The sequence below is a fragment of the Nesoenas mayeri genome (assembly GCF_963082525.1).
Source record: "Nesoenas mayeri genome assembly, chromosome: 6".
Lineage (NCBI taxonomy): Eukaryota > Metazoa > Chordata > Aves > Columbiformes > Columbidae > Nesoenas > Nesoenas mayeri.
In genome coordinates, this window is record NC_137545.1 from 16,433,283 (window position 1) to 16,458,910 (window position 25,628).

The window sequence follows — 25,628 nt, forward strand, 5'->3', positions numbered from 1 at the left end:
AAGGCATTTATTTTATTCTATGTGCTTTAAATAAACTTCACACATTAGATACCTGCAGACACTTGAATTGGCTTGTGAACAGAATTAGAATTTTCTTCTGTAAGTCACACAGGTAGCACGAGGATTTTTCCATCGCTCCTCAAACCCTGTCATCAGCCTTGTGATCCTCTAGTTTCTCTGTTTGGGTTTAAAGCATCCAGTCTAGTAAAGACTGCTTTACACAGTTTAGTTCCTTTTAAATAGGAATTATATTTTTTAAAAAATGAGATGTGTGTTTTGCCCTAAAGGTGTTAGCATCCAGTTCAATGTGTGGTTGAGGGCACTAGAGGCATCAGGAAGCCAGATGAAGGTTGTATTATAATTGGTGCTTTGAATTATAAGAAGGAAGCAAAGGTGAAGTTTGTGATGTTTTTGGTCAGAAACTTAGTAAAGAAATTTTGAGGGAAAAAAAAAAAAAAAAGAAAAAGAAGGCAAAGCCTTGAAAACTGGTGGAGCATGGGACCAGCACCTCACCGCACTGCTCCAGCTCTGGGAAGGATCCAGTGCCTGGGCAGCTCTCCTCACAGCTGCAAACGCTTTTGACATAACCTCCATGAGCCATCCTAACAAATGTGCTCTGAAAAATCTGAAAAATCCGTATTTTTAAGCCTTGGTGCCCAGCAATTGCCCTAGCTGTTGGCTCTGCGCTCTAGCTAGTCTCCCAGATTGTTGCATTTGGTATGCGAGGAAGGGCAGTAATAAATATATTCACCACTTTAGTGCATTTTAACTTGACATATGTCCAGTAAACAGTATTTTGGTCTCTTGTAGTCCAAAAAAAAAAAAAAAAAGTCACTTGATTATTCAGCGCTTCCTTCTGTTATGATGCTTTGGGGTCCTTCAAATCATTTTCATTATGCACTACATAATAATAAATATCTCTATGCAGCATGCAGATAATTCTGTGCATGGTCTCTGTGATTTCTAATTGTTTGAATAACAGGATGCTATTGAAATGCCAGGCAGAAACGTTGCGTCACCCTGAGGGTATCAAGCTTTTATTCTCCTTTTACTCCTGGTGAAGATAAACATTTGCACAGTTGAAATAGGTAAAATATCCCAGGGAAGCCACTGTGAAAAGTAGATGTGCTAAAGCCCTTAATGCAGAAGTTGGGCTGCAAAGGACAAAAAGGAAAAATAAATTAGATAAATAAATAAATAAAAATGAATGGGAGGCACTCAGAATAAGCTATGCTTTTTCTTCTCTTGTGATCTTAAAGCAGAAGAGAAGCACTAGCAGACCCAGCAAAGAAATATCGCATGCTATTTTTGCGCTGCCATTATAAAATATGTATTGTGTATTGTTCTGCACTGCAGCTGAAGTTCTGCATCAGCCTCAAAACTACAGGAAAGTTTGTTTTGAAGGAGACACACAGCGTCTCTATTCTTTAAGCCTCTTAATGATGTTTTTAAGAGTGCGGTGATAGGATTTCAATCTCCTGGCAAGCACAGGCAGGTCGCGGGGTATGTTTCATAGAAAGCGTAAAATACTGTGTGCCTGTGTGCACTGTGAATATATTTTGTATATACTATTAAATGCATATGTTGTTCAGCTGTATGCAAAACCACGCAGTGAAGCCAGGCAGTTGTGTCTCCTGGCTGGAGGCATCTTTCGGTGCTGTGCTCAAGAGACCAACACAGGGTGCCTGGGCTTGGCCAAGCTACAGAAAAATCTGTGGTGGATCTTTATTGAGGGTGGCAGGACTTTGCACTTAAATTTACCTCTGTAAAATGCGTATCATAGCACCAGGTTATTGCTGCTATAGGGCTGATTGAGATGATTGTAAAGCTTCACGGTGTATTTATAAGTAGGCTGAGGACCGGGGAAGTAAGTTGGTTTTTATGTGGTCTTGTTAAGACTGATGTCAAAACAGGGATGCGTGCAAGCCCCTTGCAGCAACCAGTGTATTTTATTTAATGCAAGGCGATAAAGCAGCACACAAACGGAATCACTGAGCTCCTGGAGGTGTACGAGTACAGGTCTGCCCAGTCTGCTTAACCTTGCCAGTCCCAGCTTAGAGCTAGTTCAAGTGTCTCTGCATGGCCTTGTGTTGAGACATCTTAAACATTCCCAAAGCTGCTGGGGTAAATGAACGCCTCCCGACACGCAGCTGAACCATGCTATGATTTCAAATGCTGAGATGCAATGTTAAGCCTGGCTTTATTTCCACTCACCTGCTGGTAATGTCAACAAAGAAGCCCTGTGCACCAGAAAGAAAAACCTTGCAGGAATCCAAATGATACAGAAGGCACTTGGGACCAATTGCCGGGCTCTTTATGCAGGCAGATACTGCCAGGTTAGCTTAAAATGGGCATTTATTGGCCTACCGAGAGGGGCAGAGGGCTTGGAGAGGACCATACCGACATACAACCAGAAATTCTGAGTTTCTGATAATTGTTGCCTAGTCAGAACAGAGGAAGATGAGACATGTCTCTGGTGGAAATATCATAAATGTACAACAACCATATTTTTATTTTTATGCTGTTTCATGGCAAAAGAGAAGGCTTTGGGCTTTTTTTTTTTAATGCTGCAAAATGTTGTTTCGTTTTTTCCTTGCTTTTTTTATTTCTGCCTGGAGAAAATATACAATGTGTTTAAAATGATTGCAGAATGGAGCATTGCTTTTCTGTAAAATAGTGCTCACTGAGACATGGTGGGATCTTACACTTGACCAAATTACCATATGTGCTCAAATATCGGAGCTCTGACTAGTAAAAATAACACTAGATTTGCATTTTCACATTTTTAGCTCTCGCTTCCCTGTCTGTTTGGTTTTATGCCCTTTTTTCTTGACTGACAATTCTCTTTGTGGCAGATTTATTGCTGTTCTGCTGTTTGGACCCTGTAATCAACTAGACACTTGGCTGAAGACGTTAGTCATTTCATTAAGTATTTTTTTGCAGATATCTCAGACGCAATTTTCTGTTGCTCTGGTTCCAAAAAGCAAATGACCCATGGCCGGCAAAGTCTGAATATGAATCTTTAATAAACAGAGGTAGTACCAACAATGCTCTCAGGTTTCCAAACTGCAGAAGGCTAATTAAAAGATGTTAAATAGGGAAGAACTGCCATTGCCATCCCGCTCTGACAAAAATGTGCCAGCATCTGTTCCCAGTAAAACCGCTCTTTTAGAAGCCTTGTCTCATTTATCCTCTTTCTTTCCCAACACAACTACATATGAAACCTCGCTAAACGCAGATATTGCATAGTCTTTTTTTAAAAATTGTTTTTCAGTAGTACATTGCTAAAAACAAAGACTGTATAGTTATCTTAGGAGTAGAGATAAAGCATGGAATAGGGTTCTTTTTATCATCGCTGTGTCACTAATGATTATACTTTATTCATGAACTAAGGAAATATAATTATAGTATTTCCCTACACTTCATGGGCAAAGAACCATTTCCTCATTTTATTGAGATACCTCCTTAAAATGCTGTTCCTCCCTCCAGCGACAGTCCTTCATGGCTATGGATCCTCTTTGGCGTCATACTCTCTTCAGGCAAAGAAACTCTCTGTGCCCGGAAAATAATACCATATGTTATTTGCAGAAGAGTGGGGAGTTAGGAGCCTGTGTGCTCACCGATGTACTCACCCGTGCCTGGTTTATTGACCCCGTTAATTTTTACAGAGTCTGATTGAACAGAAAGCCAAGTTGGCTGCTCCAGCTTGGCCAAGCAGCCTGGTGCAACACATTTCCATCGCTGCTGGGGCGCAGACCTCGCTGAGGTCTGGGCAGTGGTTTTTTTCCATAGTGAAGATCTGTGTGGGAAATAACCACTGGTCTTCTTCTACGCTCTTAGCCCTTTTCCCTGGGAAGAGGAGAAACACGTTATGTGGATGGAATAGTGACAACCACTCCCAAAATTCACATGTGTTCCCCTGTGCTTGTTTAGGAACATTTATCACAGTTACTACCTTGACAGAAGCTCCGAGGCAGAAGTGCTGCGACTTGCACCCCACAAGTCAGGACTAAGTGCCCATCAGCATCTTACCTGCTCCAGGCTAAGTTCAGCTCTGCCAGCCCTCACTCTCTTGTCTTCTCCAGCGTGAGAAAGAATTTTTTTACCGTGAGGGTGGTAAAACATTAGCTGAGGTTGCCCAGAGAGGTGGCGGATGCCTCATCCCTGGAGACATCCCAGGCCAGGCTGGACGGGGCTCTGAGCAACCTGAGCTGGGTGCAGATGTCCCTGCTTATGGCAGGGGTGGCACTGGATGAGCTTTGAAGGTCCCTTCTGACCCAAATTATTCCATGATTCTGTGATCCCCTCTGTCTTCAGAGACCTTCCCGTTCTGCCTTGACATCAGAGGGTCCAGCAATGCCACCAAGCTATGCTACAGGATGCAGTTGGGGGAGATAGCCCAAAATCCCCCAAGGAGGTGCCCAGGTTTGCCTGTTGTCTTTGTAGTTTGTTTGGACTTTTTTTTTTTTTTTTTTTTACTTTTGTGATCACCAAAATGACTAAGTGGATTGCTCAATGTTTAGCTCCTCCAAGATTTTCATCCTATGAAATCAAATGGAATAAAATAAAGCATATAAAAGAAGTGGAATTCATCAGAGACCTGGAAGAACAGACATAAGAAAGTGAGCCTTGTTTAACGATTGTTTACAGTGACAGCACAAATTTTAGTCATTTAATATATAAGCCCGTTGCTTGAAAGATGTGATGGGCCTGTGGGATAGCATTCAGTATTTCTTACTTTCTCAGGGGACTTGTGGGGTATTGGCTGACATCTTAGGAGCACTCCTTCCTCACAGATGCTTTTAAAGCTGATTTTCTGACTGCAAGAGTCACATGTATTTTGTGTATAGTCTTGGGTCCAGTTTCATCCTGTGACCCCCTAGGAGACCTCATTGACCTTCTCAAAGCTTCTTGAGCCTAAGGAAAGCTCAGTCAGCCTTTCTATTGCCAAGCTTTCTTCAGCGCTACACTTAGGCACACAGAAACCAAATAGATTTATTGATATAACTATAATCAGAAGTCATAGCCAGGGTGATAAAATTGTCAAAGGATCTAATTGCTTAAAATTAGAATCATAGAATCATTTCAGTTGGAAGAGACCTTCAGGATCATTGAGTCCAACCATAACCTAACCTAACTCTAGCACTAAACCCTTTCTCTAAGAACCTCGGCTAAATGCCTTTTAAACACCTCCAGGGATGGTGACTCCACCACTGCCCTGGGCAGCCTGTTCCAGTGCTTCACAACCCCCTCTCTGAAGAATTTTTTCCTGATATCCAATCTGAACCTTTCCTGATGCAACTTGAGGCCGTTTCCTCTTGTCCTGTCACTTGCTACTTGGGAGAAGAGACCAGCCCTCTCCATGCTACAACCTCCTTTCAGGTAGTTGTAGGCAGCGATAAGGTCTCCTCTCAGACTCCTCTTCTCCAGGCTGAACCCCCAGTACCCTCAGCTGCTCCCCATCACACTTGTGCTCCAGGCCCCTCACCAGCTTTGTCACCTCCTCTGCACTCTCTCCAGTATTTCAATGCCCTTCTTATGATGAGGGGCCCAAAACTGAACACAGGATTCAAGGTGGGACCTCACCAGTGCCAAGTACAGTGGCACGATCACTTCTCTATTCCTGCTGGCCACACTATTCCTGATACAAGCCAGGATGCTGTTGGCCTTTTTGGCCACCTGGGCACACTGCTGGCTCATATTCAGCCGCTGTCAATCCACACCCGCAGATCCCCCTCTGCCCAGCAGCTTTCCAGCCACTCTTCCCTGAGCCCATAGGGCTGCCTGGGATTATTGTGACCCAAGGACCTGGCACTTGGCCTTGTTAAACCTCATACAATTGGCCTCAGCCCAATGATCCAGCTGGTGTAGATCCCTCTGTATGACCATCCTACCCTCCAGCAGATCAACACTCCCACCCAATTCTGTGTCATCTGCAAACTTACTGAAGGTGCACTCAATCCCCTCATCGAGATCATTGATAAAGAGATTAAACAGAACTGGCTCCAATACTGAGCCCAAGGGAACACCACTTGTGATCAGTTGCCAACTCTGGATTTGGCTCTGTTCACCACAACTCTTTGGGCCTGGCCCTCCAGCCAGTTCTTATCCATCACAGAGTGCACCCATCCAGGCCATGAGCTGCAGCTTCTCCAGGAGAATGCTTTGGGATACGGTGCCAAAAGTTTTACTGAAGTCTAAGTACACAACATCCACAGCCTTTCCTGCTTCTACTGGTTGGGTCACCTTGTCACAGAAGATCAGGTTGGTCAAACAGGATCTGTCTTTCATAAACCCATGTTGATGGGGCCTTAGAGGCGTGCTGAAGTGGCTGAGGGGCTGGAAAGCTTCAGGTTGGCAGCAGGATGTATGTTTACAGCCCCATGCAGGCAGGGGAGGACGTGGGGGGCCCTGGGACTGGTACAGTCACCAATCAAAGAGATGAGGCAGCTCTGATTTTGTCACATGTGAAAGAAGGACAAGGTGCCAGGTTGCAGGTTGAACGGGAGAGGGGAAGTGTGGGTGCTTGCTGGGAGCAGGACAGGATTTCTGGGGATGAAAAGTATTGAGACAGGGCTTTCTTTGGGATAGAGGATTCCTGTGTCCCACAGGATCTGAAATCTTGAACACCATCAGGACTCTCTCCTAATGTCTGTCCCGAGGGAGAGGTGGGGACATCACACTTTGGTTCCGTTTGTTTAACAGGACACAGTCCTGCTTCTGTGTTTTATAATGCTACAAGAAGTGAAGGCGCCTTTGCCTATGGCTACGGGATTTGATTCAATCAAATGGGCTAAGTGCCATTCATTTTTTTGTATTTATTACATCGCTGGTGGATGCTGTGTAAAGATGATGTGTGCTCTGTGGCCGTGTGAGCCTGGACATGCATGTTTAGAGTAAATGCCCCACCTCTTTCTCTGTATTTTACTCTTCTGGACTTTGGGGGCTTGTCTGAAATGGCAGTCTGCGTGTTCCTCTAATTTAAAAAAAAATGTTTGAATATACTGTCGTTTTCTCTGATAAGACGAATGCTGTAAGTTAAACAGAGTCAGCAACACAGGCACATTAATCTTCCTGATGCAATCCCACCTTTCGCATTTCCTGGCATATATTTGATGTGGACTTAATTGTGCAGCCTTAAAGCAGAATTTAAGTATAGAAATGCAAGAATGGTAAGAAACTGCAGATGCAAGCTAGAAGCTCTCAGCCAAAAACTGAGTGAGGGATGGATGATGCACAGATCCTTGCAGCAAGGAGATTGGGGTGGCAAGTTTTGTGTTGTGTTTTTCCACCATCTATTTAGTCAGCCCTGGAAATCAGTCTTCACATGCAAGATCCTGTAAGACTTGAGCATATATAGTGTCATCTCCAGGTTGTCCCTTTCTGCTCTCCCTCGTACATCAAACATCTAAGATCAGCACAAGTAGCGCATGGTTCATGGTGCATCCTCTTAATCTCTGAAAACAGAGATCTTCCCTGGAAAGAAAGGCTGGTCTCACAATTAAGGTTTTAGTTGGTAAAAAAATCTTGGTTCTCTCCTTACTTTTACTGAAGGAGGTCAGAAAAGTAATTTTGGAACTTTGTTTTTTTGGAAGATATCAAAAGATGCAAATAAATGCCTAATGGGCTCTGAAATGGTCTTTGAAATCAGTGGGAGACAGGTCTCTGAGATTTCAGAAATCCCACACAAAGTGTTTGCATGCATCTTTAAACATCTAAACACCTTTAAAAATATGTCTCTTAAGTGCCTAACTCTGAGCATAGGTTCCTTCATCCCCTAGGCATTTTTGAGATTGCATCCAAAGTTGCCTAGATTTCCCCTAAAGAGCACCCTTTGCTTTTGATTTTCTTATTGACTTAATTTTCTCTCGACTTGAGACATAATGTGTATTAACCTACACTCATTTTTTGTAGCAAAATGTAGAGAAGTGAAGCTGTTTCTGAGCTGGTTTATTACCAAAAAAAAAAGGAGCATATGGCTGATTGTGTCCCATCTGAAATGCAAATGGTGGAGCTACGTGGAAAGAATTGCTATTACTTGAGCAGTAAATGTTTCTTGATGAAGTGAGTTTGACTAAGGTGGGAAGCTGGAAATGGCTGTGGGAAGAAATGACGATGGTTAATATTTCGGTGGAGCAGAACATTCTTATTCCGCTGATAAGGAGGTTCTTAGGAAATTGCCTGGATTTTTTTTTCTTATATTCTGTATGTTCATCAGTGTGAGGAAATTGTTACACAGGGAGCCAGACTCTTTTCTTCCACTAGTTATGAAATCATGTAATTTAATTTATAACCACAGCTTTTCACTGCTGGCCTCTTCTTCAGCTGAAGTTTTCTGTATTTTGTGAGCATTTGGGGAAAATAGACCTATCCAGTGTAAAGAAAGTCTAAAAGAAGATGAGTACTGTTTCCAATGATTTTCATGACCATGGGCATGTTGTGGAGGCCAGAGGCCAAAGGGCATGATGGAGAAATCTGACCCCCCTTGTTCTCCCTCTTTTCACCAACAATTTTCTCTTGCATGGATCCCTCCACACTTCTAGTACTCGAAGGTGTCCAGATTTCTGCTGTGAATGGGAGGTGAACTGATTTTTAAGCACTTTCCTAAATCAAGCAGCGAGGCTGGAGCCTGACATTTCCATTCCTTGACTTTCCAATGGGGAGGGCTGCAGGGTTGGCGCTGGGAGGTTCAGCACAACCAATGGGCTGGAGATAGAGCATCACTCGCGTTGCTTCGCCTTAAATGTCAGGAGGAGCCAGAAACAGTTTAGAAAACAGCATGGGCACAATTACGTGCTCGGAAGAGCTGAAGCAGCTGCCAGGTTAGACCTCTGGCTTTGTCCCCGAGCAGAATCACATCGGTGTTGATGTGAACATTGCTGTCAGATGGCACAGTCAGGGGGACGGAAGATTAGCCTGCCTTTCCCTTGCCAATGCTCAAGGCTGTTTGACATCACTGATGATCATAAAATAGGAGAAACCTGAAGAAAGAAAGGCTGCAGCCTGCTGTTGGTGAAAGTAATTAGGTTTCTCCATCTTCTAAGCAATGGTGAGGCTTTTTGGGATCAAGATGTGTCCACATTAGAGTGTTAATTCAGATTCAGACCAGACTTTGGAAGTGAATCTCCCACTGTGCTTCAGTTCATGTCTCAGGGCAGCCCAGGAGCTCTTGAGCCCAGTCGTTGTGGCTCTGGAGGTGCCCAGGAGTTCCCCAGGTACAGGACCACTGCCGCCCCGCTCATGCTCAGCTCCTGGCCATGAGACCCTTGTCCCCCGATGTCACTGGGTCAGGTGTGGGCACTCATCTTCCTGGGTGACACCTGAGTCAGGTTTTTTGGTTCAAATGTTGCAAAAAGTGTTTGTGCTCAAAGGCACTCCTAAAATGAGCGTTCCCCTGGTTTCAATACTGAGTTGTCCCATGGTGTCCAGGAGCTGGGGGAGATGCCACCACCCTGGCACAGTCACATTGCTGGTGCCAGCCTCAGTCTTGGCAGGTGGTTTTATCTCAGTAGGGTGAGGTGAGGCTTCAGCATCATGTCTTCTGTTATGATCAGAGTGCCTATAGATGCCATAATTATAGTCAGAATTAAATCATAAATCAATAAAAAACCACAGTTTTGTGGTGTTACATACAATAGGCAACGCCTCAACAGAGGTGAATATTGTGGCTTCTTTAATTGCAAGGGAGCACAGCAGCTTGAATTATCTGCATATCTGCTTGAGTCTTCCTTGATTTACAAGAAATTGCAAGTGGTAATGCTGTGGCATAGTTTTCTGTGCATAACAGTCTTTTTTATCTTTCCTTTTGCTTTCGCTTTTCTGCATCTCTTCTCTCTCCCAGCATTTCATTTCCATCCAGAAACACAAATGACCTCTTGACAGAACGTTCCACTTTCATTCTGTTGATTTGCATTGTGCAGTCAGAAAAATACAAACACTTTTATTTCTGAGATGTATTTATGATGTCATGAGAAAACTTTCTCATATTAGACTCTTCTTTTTCCTCTTTCTTTATCATTTCAGGTGTGTGTGCAACATTGACTGTTCTCAAACCAACTTCAATCCTCTTTGTGCTTCCGATGGGAAATCTTATGATAATGCATGTCAAATCAAAGAGGCATCATGCCAGAAACAGGAGAAAATTGAAGTCATGTCTTTGGGTCGATGTCAAGGTAACTCTCATAACAAAACTCATTTCAAAGAATGTTTTCAATTTTTGCTCGTGAGAAAAAAAAAAAAAGAACCAGGACTGGCTTCTTATTTGGCACTTCTTACATTTCCATTAGACTTCTGCAATTTATATTGTAGAGCAGAGGTTGCAGGAGGGGCAGAGACCTCTATGGTACCGATGCCAAGCAAGGCGTGATGGATGGTGTGTGTAACCCTTCCCACACCCTGCAGGACATGGGGACTGTCCAACCCTTCACCAGTGCCAAAATCAGGCACCCAGTTTCACAGGATGACAGAATGATATGGGTTGGAGTGACCTCTGGAGATCATCCAGTCCAACCCACCTGCTAAAGCAGCTTCACCAGAGCAGATTGCACAGGAATGTGTCCAGGTGGGTTTGAATGTCTCCAGAGAAGGAGACTCCACAGCCTCTCTGGGCAGCCTGTTCCAGGGCTCTGGCACCCTCAAGGTAAAGAAATTTCTCCTCATATTCAGATGGAACCTCCTGTGCTTCAGTCTGTGCCCGTTCGCATTATCCTATCGTTGGGCACCACTGAAAAGAGTCTGGTCCCATCCCATTGACATCCACCACTGAGATATTTAGCAGCATAAATAAGATCCCCTCTCAGCCTTCTCCTCTCCAGGCCGAACAGACCCAGCTCTCTCAGTCTTTCCTCATAAGAAGGGTGCTCCAGATGCCTCATCATCTTTGTAGCTCTCCACGGGACTTTCTCCAGTAATTCCTTGTCCTTACCTGGAAAGCCCAAAACTGGACACAGTTTTTGCCCGGAGCTCTGGAGGAGGACAGTAGGAGAGAGCCCCTCAGATACCTTTTGCCACCCAGGATGGATCCTCTGTTGCTCCCTTAACTGAAGCAGCACAAAGCAATCTCAGGAGGCCACAGACATGTTCCCAAAGATGTGCTGCTGCTTGTTTCTCCTGTGACCTGTGCTGGGCCCACGAGCCACCAAAGGTGCCTGGAAGGACACATTGCCAGTAGCAGTTCGAGATTCTCTGTGTTTCTTCACAATACCTTCCTTCTCTGTGCCCAGCTCATGGGCTGCTACATCGCTGATAACCTTTAAGTTGACTTTAAAAACTCTATTTTCTTCTAAAATAAAAATTAAGAAAATTTGCCTTTAAATAGCTCCCGTAAATAAAGTCTCTGCTGAGGCTCAGACTCTTAATAGCTTTTTTCCCCCTTAGCTTCTGACCTATAAATTCTCAGTACATTCATTTACAAGGCCATACTATACAGGTGTGTTAAGCACATTCTAGTTTCTTCCTATATTTTTTAAAGTTAACTACCCTACGTGGCAGTTCATTTCAGGGTACATATTAAAACTCCCCAATTACTCCAAATAGAGCAGAAATGACAACTCCTGCTTCATACTGATATATTTATCCCAGCTGCAATCTGTTATCACATATTGTTAGGGGAAAAAAAAAATGTGTTCTCTTAATGGAAGATGTTTCATGTTCTGTTCCAAAAAGCCAGATCCTGCTGTTTTCACCTGGCAGGCCCAGGGGAGTGTTGCAGCCAGCAGCGATGCCGGGCGTGCAAGCAAAGCTCCGTTTGCCTGGGCACAGTCTGTATCAAGTACAGGCTTCCTAAATAATTCTGCCTATTTCTTTTCACACAGATAACACTACAACCACTACAAAATCGGAAGATGGGCATTACGCACGGACAGATTATGCAGGTACGGCTCCTATTCTGTGAGAATCTCAATTCGCAGGAACTGCGTAAGTCTCTTTTCTCCTCCATTCGCTAAGGTGAGGTGTCCTCATCTTCTAGTATGGTTCTCTCAGTTTACTTTGAGAAAATGCTGTCTTCTCATTACTCTTTCTTTTGCTAAAAACTCTTTCTTCTTAATAGATGGTCTTCTTCCATTTTTGTCAATGTATAGACATTCTGACCATAAAACACCTGTTCTGACAGTGAAAATTAGCAGACATGATTGAAAACTCTTGAATCAGTGCAGTGGATTATGCATACCTTTGTCACAACATACAGGTTCAAGAAAGTGAAAATCCAGAGCATAGCACAGAACATGAAATGTTGCCGTAATAGATAATATCATCTGTCGGTGTTTAACTATGAAGTTAATATGGTTCTTAAAATATTTTTTTAAAGTGATAAATGGTTTTAGTTTATTTAGAAGCTACAGTAAAATATAATGGCTGAATAGCCTTATATGGCATTTGAAATTAAAAACATGTAAATACTAGTGAGGTTTGGGAGTTATTTTTTACACCCTTTGCCTGGGAGAATTGATTTAGAAATTGAATGTGTGTGCGTGCGTGCACGTGCATGCAAATATTCACAGCTTGCACTGAGAATTCCAACCTTTGGGAAGGTATTGTGAAAATGAGTGGGGTGATGCATTCACTGCTTCAGTTTGTGATTGTTTTTGTGTGTTTTGAAAGTGTTTAGAGATAGTAGGTGCAAATAGCTGGGTTTACCTGCTCACTGAATGATTTAGGTGAAATCCAGCTGATGGTTTCACAGGTCTTAACATTTATTACGGGGAGAGTCCTCTGACATCAGTTAATTCAGCGGGTCATCTCTTGTGAGGGCGCTTTGTGCCTGACGGCCCTGTGTTAATAGAGTCCCCCAGGCATTAGAAGTGATTGTTCTGTTCCTACTTAAAAATAGTGCGTGGTGATTAAAACTCAGAGCTATGAATAAGTGATGCCTCGGTGAGACAGAGGAGTTGCGAGGTGTTGGTGGTGGCTGTGGCACGAAGCAGCGAGGTTAGAAATTTCAATGGAAAGTAAACACTGGAATTAATTTCCAAAAGATCAAAGGTGAGCCATGGTCCAGATATTTCCTACTGCCAAAGAGCCCTTCCACGGGTGAAGTCTCTTTGCCCCAAATCCTTGATTACTCTTAGCTTTTTTCTGGGAGGCAGCAGTTTTCTTAAAAGGCTGGAAAGGTTGAGGTTGTATCATGTGGCAGGCTGCAAAAAGCACCAGGTAGGCCAAAATTATTTATTTTAAGGATGCCTGGGCATCCTCAAAGCAAGATGAAGGCCTACAGCCCCTTTTATATTAATGTGGTGCAACCTGTCCTGCTCTGCTGCTGGCTGGTGCTATAGCTTTAGGATGGCAGTGACCCGCATCAGCTCGAGAGGAGACAGCGCATTTAAGCATGAAGCAACTGAGTTGTGACAAGAAGGGAGGAAAGGCAGGTTGAGGATTAGGGAGGAGGAGATCGGAGCGATGACAAGAGAAAACCAAGTCATGGGTCATGGAGGAAAAAGGGCATGGAAAGCACCTTCAGCTCAAGTGGGAAGCAGGAAGAAAACAGCTCTTGCTTAGGAGAGAGATGATAGTTCAGTACACACTTGACAGGAGAGATTGTGGGTAGAAGATAATTGATTGCAGCAAAGTATGCTCATAGTATCATAGAATAGTTGGGGTTGGAAGGGACCTTCAGAGCTCATCCAGTGCCACCTCTGCCATGAGCAGGGACATCTTCATCCAGACCAGGTTGCTCAGAGCCCCATCCAGCCTGGCCTGGGATGTCTGCAGGGATGGGACAGGACTTGGCAGTCAGGAACGGAACACAGGAGGAAACTGGGTTACTGGGCAGATTTGGGCAGAGCTACCATACAGAAGAAGAGTTCATAATAGAGACGGGTCTCTGAGAGGTTAGAAGAAGTGGGGGAAGGGATGGTCCAGCAAGACGTAACTGAGGCCTGTGTAGAGGAGAGAGGGCCCCTACTCCTACATTTATACAGTCCTAAAATTACATTTGACCCTTTGAAGGGAACTGCAAGGCTGATGTGACCCCCAGTGAAAATGAGTTTGACACCCCTGCCCTAGGGGAAAGGGATGGCTGTATCAAAAAGCTGTAACAGCTCTAGTCTTTTGGAAATAGTTGGTGAAAAGACAGAAGTACAAAACTGAGCCTCAACGAATGTTGGGGCTTCAGCGTTTGCCAGGCAGGAAGCTCCCTGCCACTCTCACGTTCTTTCAAGTGCAGAAACATTTGATGGTGGCTATTATAGGAATGTGGTATGTGCTACTTTTTTCCCCACCTTCCTATCTCCTGAGAAGGGAAATGCTGCCCTGACCATGGGAAGCCTTGTGTGAATAAGCTGCAGTTCCTCGACCGTTGTTCCTCTGAAGCAATTTCCCTGAGCCTGTGCCTTTCCAGAGAATACCTTTGTTCTCTACCATTTAACAGCACTAAAAATCGCCGAGACCACGAGCACTACAGGCTTTTTAAAACACTTACTTGTAAGGACTGACTTTCCCAGGGGAGAAAATAGTAGTGGGCATAATTGATGTTGTCAATTATGCTAACGCGGCAGTGCCAAATGCTGTTTGCAGAGACTGAGGTAGCTGAGCGGTGTGGGATTTTCCATAAACACCCCCACATGCTCCATGTGGGATCCCAGGAAGGCAGCAGCTTTGCCAACAACCACGAGTCTCAACACCCAGCTGATTTTTTTCATATCGAGCTATTCAAACCGTCTGTTCAATCAGTGTCTTTGCTCCCTCCTGTTCTTTCAAGCCCGTTGATCCTTGCAAATAACACACAGAAATCTTTCCCTTTGCAAAACTGAGAGTGCTCGTTCCTTTGGAGCATAAATCCTTGCATTAAGTTTACATTGGCTTGTTTTTTTAAGGGCTCTTACTTTACTCTGACTAATGTTAGAGACACCCAAAAAGCGGCATCCCATTTTTCAGCAAAGCAAACATGGGGAGAACAAGCAGTAGGTGGCCCTTCTCTGATGGTGTCCACCTCTCCAGGTTCACCAGTCTTCTCTTGCAATAGTTGCATCTACAGGCGTTTGTGTCTCTCTGCAATTCTGGCCTCTCATTTTGCTGAAGCCCCAAAGTATTTATCAGACTTGGGGAGGGTGATTTTCACTCTGTTGAACAAATGGCAAATTGTTGACGTTGATCAAGTTTGTGAAATAAGATTTGGTTTTGGTCAATAAATGAATGGGTGGGATTTTTCCCTCAAATCCAATAGAAATACACTTTGTCTTGCAATTGCCATGAGAGAGCATTTTAGGCCTTTTTAAGTGTAATGTATGTTTTGGAATGTAGTGTCTGAGCTGAAAGTCCTGTGATTGATGTTTTCTTGAATTTCCCCATTATATGCATAAAGAAGTTGGCTGTTTCAGTGGCTTTTTTGCATTTAGAGTCTAGGCAATCAAGGAGTTTTCATCCTTTTTATTCATTTGCCTATTTATTTTTATTCTTCAATATTTATATTCCCTTCTTAAGATCTGGATATTAGCAATTATCCTCCTAACTGATTTTATCCTTTCTCATTATCGAATTACAGAGATTTTTTTTCAAACCATTTTGAGCACTATAAAGAATAAGTCCGTATGGATGAGCCATATTTCAATGTTATGTATTCATGAAAATTGTCAGCGAAGACACTGACAAATTTCATAGACCTATTCAATAAGATCATTTTCCAGGCCAGACAAACCTCCCTATATGAGCATTGATTAGATCAAGTCCCAGCAGTGAAGCTGATGGAGAGGGGAAGGTGGCATTTTCAACCCAAATAGTCTCTTTTGGTGAAAAACGCACATCTGTAAATGGTCAGTTTGAGATGTATTTTTGGGTTCCTCAATGGCAGTAAACCCTCCCTTGGGTTGGGTGGTGGCTTCTGTGGTCTTGACTAGTCCAGGGACCCTCTTGCTGATGCTCTTACTGTGCTCGGGAAACACTAACGAGCACAAAATGCTGCACGTCTGCTCATGGCTGCTCTGTTCCCTGCTCTTCCCGCTGGCTTCCCGTGGGATTTCAAATCTACGTGACAGTCTTGGATCTTTTTCAGATCGCATTCTGGCACCGGGGCCTTGCTGGCACTACCGGAGGTGCTCGGGCGAGTAATCCAGCAGATGGTTGCGCTGCCCAAGCAAACGGAATGCTCCACCAAAAAAGGGCAAAATCCATCTGTGTCAACACATCATCTTCCCTTGTCTGGGCCAGGGCTGTGGGATGAGGGCCAGGGGAGCCACTGCAGATTCCTCGCTCCAAGGATAAAGAAGAGTCTTGGACTCTTCAAAGAGTCTCTCAAAAGCCTGAGAGTCTTTGACTCCAAAATAAATACAACATAATGTTTATGTTTGAGAAAACTATCCTAAAACTTTACCAAAACCTGCCACTCTGCATCATTAGTTTCTAATCCCTTTGAGCGGGATAACAAGCTGTGCCTATCAAAGCAAACATGGAGAACTGGCTGCGGTGCCGTGACCCAGCCCAGGGGAGAAGCACCAGGGTGTGATGCATCCTGTTCTTCATGGGCTCAATACAAAGCCCACCAAATTCAGTCACAGTTGTCTTCAGTGTCTGTAATGGGCCTGGAGAGCAGCCAGGAATCAGAACAGCAGCACTGGATTCCTATAGACAGTGAGTGGTTGGGGGTTTTTTCTCCCAGGAATAAAATATGAGAACTTCAGGCTAGATTCCTTCTCTGGATTATGGATGGGGTTACATTAGATGACCTCTGAAGGTCCCTTCCAACCCGAACTATTCTATGATTATAACATTTTAAAAATAGGTTAAGTTTTGAGTGTAAACCACTTGCCATTGTCCCTTTAAATTAAATTTTATGTCTACTACCATGTCAGCCATTTCCTAAACTGGTGCAAATAATAAAGCCCCAGAGCTTAGCTACGGGATATAAACTATCATGCAGTTTTGCTCTGCCTTTGTGAACCAGGCTTTCCTTTCTTCTTAATGGAATTTGCAAGTGAGGCACAGAGCTGAGCACCGTGCATCCATTACAGCTAGAGAGAAACCATCTCTCATCTGCAGCTTTTGTAATAATGCTGGAAAAATTGCATCCCTGCACATGCAGATTTGCTTGGCTTTCAATCTCGCAGACTCCAAGTCAGAGGTTGTCACACTACACAAATAGATTACTTAGGAAGTGTTCCTGCTTTTCCATCAAATCACTTAAAAATGGAAAATAACCCCACATTTTAATATTTTGACAGCTCTGTGGCAGCATGAATGCTGCCTAGCTGGGGCCTCCGCCTGGGATCACACACACTCCTGGTGTTTGGGAGTGTGAGAATAATACCATTGATGCATTTCTTAAAAATTGTGAAGCTTTTAAATGTTACTGCAATTGTTAGTCGCATTTACAATAGCAAGATTTTATGAAAATACTTTTTAGTTTTACACACAGTAAAAGTCCACAAAAAATGGCAGATGAGCTCTAAAAAACAAAGAAGAAAAAAGTGTAGATTGTATTTCAGGCCATACAATCTATGTTATTTTGGCTTGTGACTCGAGGAAAGCAATGAGGGCATCTCCCTTCAGGACATGTGACCATATGGTGCCTCAAATGCCTGGATGTCCTTTAAGATGTCTGATTGTTCGGAAACATAGATGACAACAAATGGCTGAGGTCTGGAGCACATAAATTCAAGATCATGTAAGAAGAGAGTTGGTCTCCACTTGTAAAATAATTTCCTCATAAAGACAGGTGGAGAAGGCATTTTGGTCTTGTTTTGCCTACCTAACCTGGGCACTCCTGACAGAAATGTTTTCAAAACATAAAATACAGGAAATGTCTCAGCTCATTGCGTGGGACCTGGAGGTTTCCAGAATCAAGCTCAAATATACCATCATGGCAAATAGTATAGTGTTTACTCATGAATAGTAGTTATGTGTAGCTTAGTTTAATTAGTGGAGTACTATAAAACACAAATTAAAAAAACTATTCTTATTCTGGGATTCTTCTGAGTGATTTCCAAAGGTGAGAAATCCATCACCAAATTCTGATAGCGCGCTGTTCTCCAGCCCTTCTGCTGCCTTGCAGCTCCTCCACTGTTACAATCATACAATCATTTTGGTTGGAAAACACCCTCAAGATCATTGAGTCCAACAGTTAACTTTACGCTGCCAAGTCCACCTCTAACCCATGTCCCTAAGAACCTCATCTGCATGTCTTTTAAACCCCTCCAGGGATGGTGACTCCACCACTGCCCTGGGCAGCCTGTTCCAATGCCCGGCAATCCTTACTGGCAATAAATTTTTCTGGATGGCCAGAAGAAAATGTAAAAAAATAGAGATAGAGGCCAGCTGGTAGGTTAATAAGTTTTACTGTCAGCTACTTCTGAACTAAAATCTGAGTAGCCAGCAGTGTCAGCCCCAAATACTCACTTGGCCCCCAAACTTTTACTTGTCCCAGATGCTTTTTTAAATGCAAAATTGCAGCAGCTTCTTTTTTGAAATTTAAATTCTGGTTTTAGAAAGATGGAGTGCAGCAGTCCCACTGCAGCATTTTTCCGTGTCATCAGGAGGACCAGACATTTTATTTCTAAAATATGAAAAACAGGGGCATTAATGCAGCGTAGTCTACCCTCAATGTTTTTCTTCTACAGAACATTCTGAAATGTATCTTAGGATCCTGATAGGCTCCATCTTCCTAAAATATATGTAATTTTCTTTGGTAGAGGAGATGGACACTGAGACAGAGGTCCCATAGGAGCCTCACAAACAGGAGCCAGGAAGGATGCTGTAGCACTCCAGAGCGCCACGCCATGTGATTTAACAGCACTTTCTCCTAACAGCCTTTTCCTGAGGAGCATGCAAAATGAAAACAGGCTTATGAAGATGTTAAAAACAAGCAATAAGGGGAGAGAAATATTGCTCATTTAATCTGCCAGCCTCAAGAGAATACCTCACTTTTTATGAGAGTTCTCCTTTAACTTGGAATCGCATATGGTAGGGTTGGTAAAAATGTGCCTTGTTTTGGGGATTTCTGTTTCCTTGTGGTTTTATAATGAGGGAAATTGTGCCTTTTCATTACTTACCATTTCCCAGTGTCATGCTCATGGAACCTGTAATTGTTAGCATTAAAACTTAAATTAGGTCTCAGGTGAACTGCTAGGCATCTCTTTACCTAGAATGATGCAGCTCAAGGAAAAAGAGCATTTTGATTTGTTGCCTTTAAAGCTTAGCCCTTAATTTAGTCACTAATGAATGGGAATCAAAAGTTGCAGAATTCATTTGTGCTTTCTTCCCATAGTAAGCAGATTCAGTAATGTTGTGAGTAGACATTATAAAGAATGCTATTTGATTTGCCCAGAAATATTGACATGGGCAGCCTAGCATATACAAAAATCGGACCAGGCTGTGTTACTCTTGGCAGCACCCCTCAAGTATTTAAGTCCTAGAAATGAATTCAGGTGTCAAGATTTGGGGTAAGGGTGGAGTTTGCAGTGCAAGGATATTTTTCGATCTGGGGTTTACATCAGAACTGTGCTCCAAACACTGGCTCCCACTTCTTCTGCCTTCCCCAAGACTGTGTACCTTACTGGTTGTTTTTTCCTTTATAGCATCATGTAAGCAGTATTCTGTAACATTTTGTTCTCATAAAGGTTATGGATAAAAACAGAAATTGTATGTGAAATAGAGATGAGCAGACCTAAGTTCATGTAGGCGTTCCTACAGATTCTTCCATTTTGTGTCCCAGTCCATGAACACATGTATCATTTACACGTTTTGTCTTATTTGGAGCACGGAAATCCATCTTCCTGAGCAAATCTGAGCCTTTCAGTACCCACTGATCTTTTTGTCCTCCACTCAGTGTCTGTGTTTTGATCAGAAGAATGAATAAGCTCAAAGGGAGGCAGAGCTTGCAGAAAAAAGAAGACACTTTCCTTCTCACAGCTAAAAACGTGATCCCTAAAACTCAACACAACTTCAATTGTCTCCGATTTCTCAAGTTGTCTTTAATCAGATACCTTCTTTCTAAACTGGACCTCTAATGGCAAGGGGTACCCAGGAAAAAATGAATGCAGGAAGGGACCCTCAGCAAAATACACTTTTGTGGTTTGCGGTCATGCTAGTTGTTATGCTCTAGTTAAAGGGACTCAGAGAATTTGTTTCTCCCAGCCTTTGTTTTCAGAAGTTTACGGAAATGAAGATCCAGCAACATGATCTACAACCACTGTTTGGCTACCTTGAGCATTTGCACCGTAACACTTGGCCCCGAAGAGCATAGGTGAAAGGACTTGCAGTTATCAAAAAAAGGTCGTTTTATATCTGACCGAATCACACTGTGACACCTCTGTCTTTGCCATTACTTAGATGAGATACCCTCCACTTGCAGGCCCCTCCTTTGAGATATATCAGCCTTAAATAACAGGGCTCTATATTAACCCCATCTGGCAATGCAGGAAGAGTCCGGCCACAAAGTGGCTTTCAGGGGTCTGTACTTAAATTTACTGCAGACAGCCCCAAACCCACTTCACATCAGAAGTCACGGAGAGGCTTCAATTCTTCTCCCTTCAGGGTCTAGAAAAAACCTGCAGCCTAATTCTTCTGTAGGACACGTGCCAGGAAGATGGTAGATACCAACTGTCTTTCATGTTTTAACATCTTGGCGAAGTCATTTCCCTTTTGATAACTTCTTCTTTCCCTTCTTAATCCACCTGCAAGAAAGGACAGTGAAAAAAGTATTTGAGACTAGAGTCTGTCAATCTTCCTTAAGGAACAGGGTGGGAAAATGAACCCTGTTGTCTGGATTTGGGGAGGAGGTTCCACTGTTCTTCGGGCTCCAGGCGCTTTGATTAGCTCAAGAGCCATCCTTGAAGGCTGCTGTTCAAGATGGTGCACAGCAGCTGTTTGCCATCTACAGCACTAGATTGAATTAGTTAATGGATATTATGGAGTACTACAGTGTATTTTTATGCCTGACAGCTCTATTTTAGGACTAGTTTCTGTAAATTTGCTGTTAGGAATTGGAGAGCCTTCCCAATGATTTGAGAGTTAAAGTTATAATGACATGCTAGACTCTCCATTTTCAGGAAACATCAACATTTAAATATTTGTGTTTGATCTAGTCTGAAATGTAAAAAAAAAAAAACTATTTTGAAATATTCATAGAACTGAATTTCTTAAGAATTTTGTTTCGTGGGATGTTTTGGCATTCTCTATGAAACGTTAGATATCTAAATATCATGAGATGAAAGCATATGACAGTTATAATAAATAAGTTGTATGGTAAGGAAAGTTGCTGCTTAGAACTGACTAAAACATCATCTTTTCTAGAAGGAGTATCATCATGTCAAATTACAATACAAACACAAGATAATTTGATCATTTAGACATGTGAAATGGTAACCTGAGCCTTAAGATAACAAAGGCTTTCCCCTAGACTTGGGAAGTATAAATGCATCTGGTAGAATGAAAAGAAATACAGTTGGGGAAGAAAAGAAGGAGCTGGTATATTAATTTTTAATAGACCTTCAGAACTGGACCACATGCAGCCAAGTAGCAATTTTTGCCTAGTTTAATAAATTTGAGTAAAGACAGCTAAATATCTTGCCACATCAGTTTCACTTTGCTGATGGTTCCACTTCTTTTCATTCAACACATCTGCTAAAACCCACATCTCGCACTGATTGTTCGAGCAATACAATATAACTGTTCTTTTTATATTTCTTAAAATTTAGTGTATTGAGATATTGAAACCACAAGTGACAGAAGTTTGTTACTTAGGCAAAAAATGGAAATGGTTTATAGGAGATAGGAAATGCTGTGGAAGGTGCAGCAGTTTGAATATCAGCTACATGTTCTCCCATACCTCTGTCCATAGGAGCATTTCTCTGCACTGGGGAGAACCCAGCCAGGCACACATCGGTACCACTGAGTAAGCAGAAGGGTTTTAATTATTCAAGTTTGAACCACAGCATTTCCCTCCTTAGTGCGGTGACTTTTTACATACTTGGACTGTCATCTTACCATGTATCCACGAGCGTTAAGTTAGTGTGAAACTCTCTTCCCGTAAGTACAACAGCTGTAGATGAAATGTGCTGTTGCAGAACCAGTGGCAGCGTGTTTCAGAGTGTTATCAGCATTACATAATGGCAAAATACTTTTCAGGAGGAAAAAAAACCACCACCACCACAAAAGACCAACTCCCTATGGTTTTAATCTCCCTCTTTTATTTTTTCAGTGGTTTAAAGCTCTGTCAGGTGTACGTCAAAAACATCCCCTCCCTGGGGTATTTAATTTACAATTTCATTTAGTAATGGAAGTGTACTTTCATCTAGCTAGGATGGGAAAGGATTAAATAAAAAGCCTGTTCTAAAATCAAATAGCAGAAGCCTAGCCTGTGCTCTGCAAATCAAGTAGCCATGGAAGGGCTCGTTATTAGTCTATAATATCAAAACTGATAAACTATTAGTGTTTTGTCAGGCGTAATGTATGCTAAACATTTTCCTCTGCCGATTGCCTCAACAAGAACTGTGACTGTTTTTAGACACATCTGGCACTGCGGATTTTTTCCATCCTGCATTTCAGTGATTTAAAGGGCCTTGGCTGGGCAGAAGGATGTCAGCTGTTTGGTTTAAAATACTGTTATAAGAGTGAGTAAGATTTAAAGAGGCAGTAGGTAAAATTCTGGCCTCGCTGATGGCTTAGTGATTTCTCTGTACAGCTTTTTCATCCATTTTTATTCTTAGTAAATTTTCCATTTCCAAAAGTTGCCCTTTTCCATTCAGCTTCTCCATATCAGCTCTAGGAGTGAGCGCTGGGATACAACACCAAACCCTGTATTTACACAAATGCCATCTCTACAGCTCATTTGTGTGGTGCTTCTAGAAGACAATAATGGGTGAGACCAGATATTGCCTGATAGACCTTTGGCATTTAAGCAATATACAAAAAAATTGAATTTGTATGGCAAGATTGGACCCTTTTGTTGCAAAACCAAGAGCATGCAGAGGTTTTGGCTCTGTCCTGCTGTCACACAGTTTCATGACAGATGGGAATCAAAGCATATCTTTGGTAATTAGGTAAAAGAATACAGCAGGTTTTGCTGCAGTGGCATTTTATATGGCTTTTACCATTTTTTCCAATACTTAAAACTGGGAATAGTAAGAGATGTCCTTCCAGCTTCAGGCATGGGAAGGGAAACATACTGAGCTCCTCATTACTGAGTAGGAATTTCTAGTGTATAGTCTGCTAAAAACTGATCCTCTGAGCAACCACAAAAGGTTTTAACAATAGAACTGGGCATATACAGAAAGCAAAGTTGTAGACTGTGTGGACCCATTACCATCACAATTTTACAGTGCAGCACTCAGGGGAGCCAGGTGAGTAAAAATAGAGGCAAACTGAGCAGGATTCATCCGTCAGAAGCTGTAGTGCTTTGCTTTGTACAGATGAGTGATCATAGTTTTGCAACATGCCAATAAAATGTATTTACTTTTCTGAATAACCCAAACAAAAGCAGTGAAAAGCATGGCTGAAAATGTGCTTTTAGCCAAAAACAGGCATATCTCTTGAGCAGTCACAGGCCATTCAGGGTCATGTTCTGGCAACTAAAATAACTAAGATTTGCACAAGGGATTTGCCAGGCATGGGATTCAGGAAGCATTCAAAATACCATATATAGCAGTTAGGTATTTTTATTTCAGTCTCCTGTTTTCTTACACATGCCTCCCCCAAATCCTGCAGCTCTTTCTTCAGTTTCCTGGATGAGTTCTCTCAGGCAGTGTGTTCTTACAAGCACAGATGCCACTTGGGAAAAAAGAAAGGAGGGAAGAGAGCCAAATAGGTGTCACACTCCAGCTTGGCAGCACCTTACTGACGTGCACTGCCCCCCCCTAAAAAAAGAGACTGCTTTTAGTAATCAAAACTGAATATAAAATTAGTGCAAAACTAGGGCTGTGAAACCTTCAGTTTGTCAGAAGGGCTGAAGGAAACGCCTTGTGGCCAAAATGCCGTCCCTGCCATGCTTGTCCGCGCTGTCATGTACCGGGGTAACCTTTCTGTCTCTGTACCTCCCGTCAAACTGCTTTGACAATTTTGTGATTTATACTCGCTTTCACTTGTAGTTTTTTGAGTTTGTTTGAAATGTGCAAACAAAAAGTAAATTCTCGTAATGTCGTGCTGGCAGGCATAAAAATAAATCGGAGACCTTTCCAAATACTACTTCTTGCGATCCATTGATCTCTGCGGAAAACAATCCATTCAGACCCAGAGTTCCGATTGGAAATTAGGGGGTAGCCTGTAATTGGTTTAGGGTGCACTTTTACTTGCAGCAATTTCTCAAACGAAGCTCCTGTTTTGTCTCATTGATCTCCTGCTCAATCTTTCTGCCAGTAAAAGCCACTCACATCACTGAAGAGACAGGGCGAGGATTGATGGAAAACGCAGCTTCGTGTTACAGAAGATGTGTGTGTTCCTCTGAATACAGTCAGTTGAATACCAATGATAAGTGCATCTCCCTACAAACATGGAAGCATGCTTTCTTAATCCACAGTTAAATTGCTTAAAAGTGATTTTTATCAATGTAGTCCTTAGAAATTGGAAGGGCCACTAGTAGCATCAGTACTTAAATTCCTGCCAGCCAGCTGTGTAGGTGCCAAAGAGGAAGTCGCTTCAGGACACCGGGACTGCATGTGTGGAGACCTTTGGAATCTACATTATTGCAGGAATTGGAGGGGAGAGGGGAAAAAAAAAAGAGTTTGACTCCCCCATTTTCGAAGTTTGGAAATCCTAAATTAAATTTACAGAGTGTACCCCAGAAGCACCCCAGGCTTGAGCGTGAGTTAGCCTGGCGGCAATTGCGAGGCCGCAACTTAGGGCACTACAGTGCCCTGTTTTGCTAGGTCTCCAGAACAAATCTGTATCAAAATTGTTGTCTGTAACTCTTACCGGGTCTATCATTTTCTTCCATCAGCCTGTGGCCAGGAGACGGGAGACATCGTTAGTCATGAGACTGTCCCCCCGGGCCATGCGAGCAATGCGCTCTTGCTTCCTCCACAACATTAATATTCTTGACACCTGTCTTAAAACTTAGGTCATGCATATCCATCTACTCTCAGAAAAGCATCAGAAGGGTACAAATTTCCCTATTTTTAGGGCCATATCAAAAGTATTTATCAGCTTTCTGGCACCTCATCCCATTTGTCATATTTGATGCTATCTACAAGGAGATGGGGGAGGAGATTGAAGTCCTTTAGAAATGCAGAGGCAGATGGGTGAAGCTCCATAAGCTAAGACCACAGTGATGGTTAAAGGTGACCCCTGGCAATTGTTGCACCTGTTGTCACCATCGGGAAGTGCGTGTTTCAGTCCCCAACAGCAGGCGGAGATGGGGCCGAAAGACTGCTGCCTTCACCTTACCCCTGTGACTGCGCATCCCAGCACAAATGTGTATGAAGACAGGGCTCAATCTGTGTTTTATATGTAACTTATAATACGTATGTGAGAGGTGTTGAGATTGTTTTTCCATACACACGTTGCCAACAGGAAGTTCTTCCAGCTCCTCCGTGACAGGTTCCTTGAGGCTCCGCGTTGGGCGGCTCTTTGATGTGCAGGTAACATGTTTGTCTGCCTCGTGCCACAAAATTGGGATGTTTTCCTTAGCACTGTTGGTTTTTAGAAGGCAATGTATTCAGGTTGAAACTTTGCCCACATACCATCTGCTTCAGCCTTATCTTTCTTTG

General features: G+C 42.8%; 1 protein-coding gene across 1 annotated transcript in view; it reads left to right on the forward strand.

The window, feature by feature from the left end:
- The window catches only part of TMEFF2 (transmembrane protein with EGF like and two follistatin like domains 2), a gene marked incomplete at both ends in the record, with an annotated part of 125,578 nt that overhangs the window by 83,969 nt on the left and 15,981 nt on the right, over nucleotides 1-25,628 (forward strand). Inside the window, 2 exons of the mRNA XM_080347056.1 lie at nucleotides 10,024-10,172; nucleotides 11,814-11,873. Of these exons, the coding sequence (XP_080203182.1) occupies nucleotides 10,024-10,172; nucleotides 11,814-11,873 (209 nt within the window). The remainder of the gene's footprint in view (nucleotides 1-10,023; nucleotides 10,173-11,813; nucleotides 11,874-25,628) is intronic.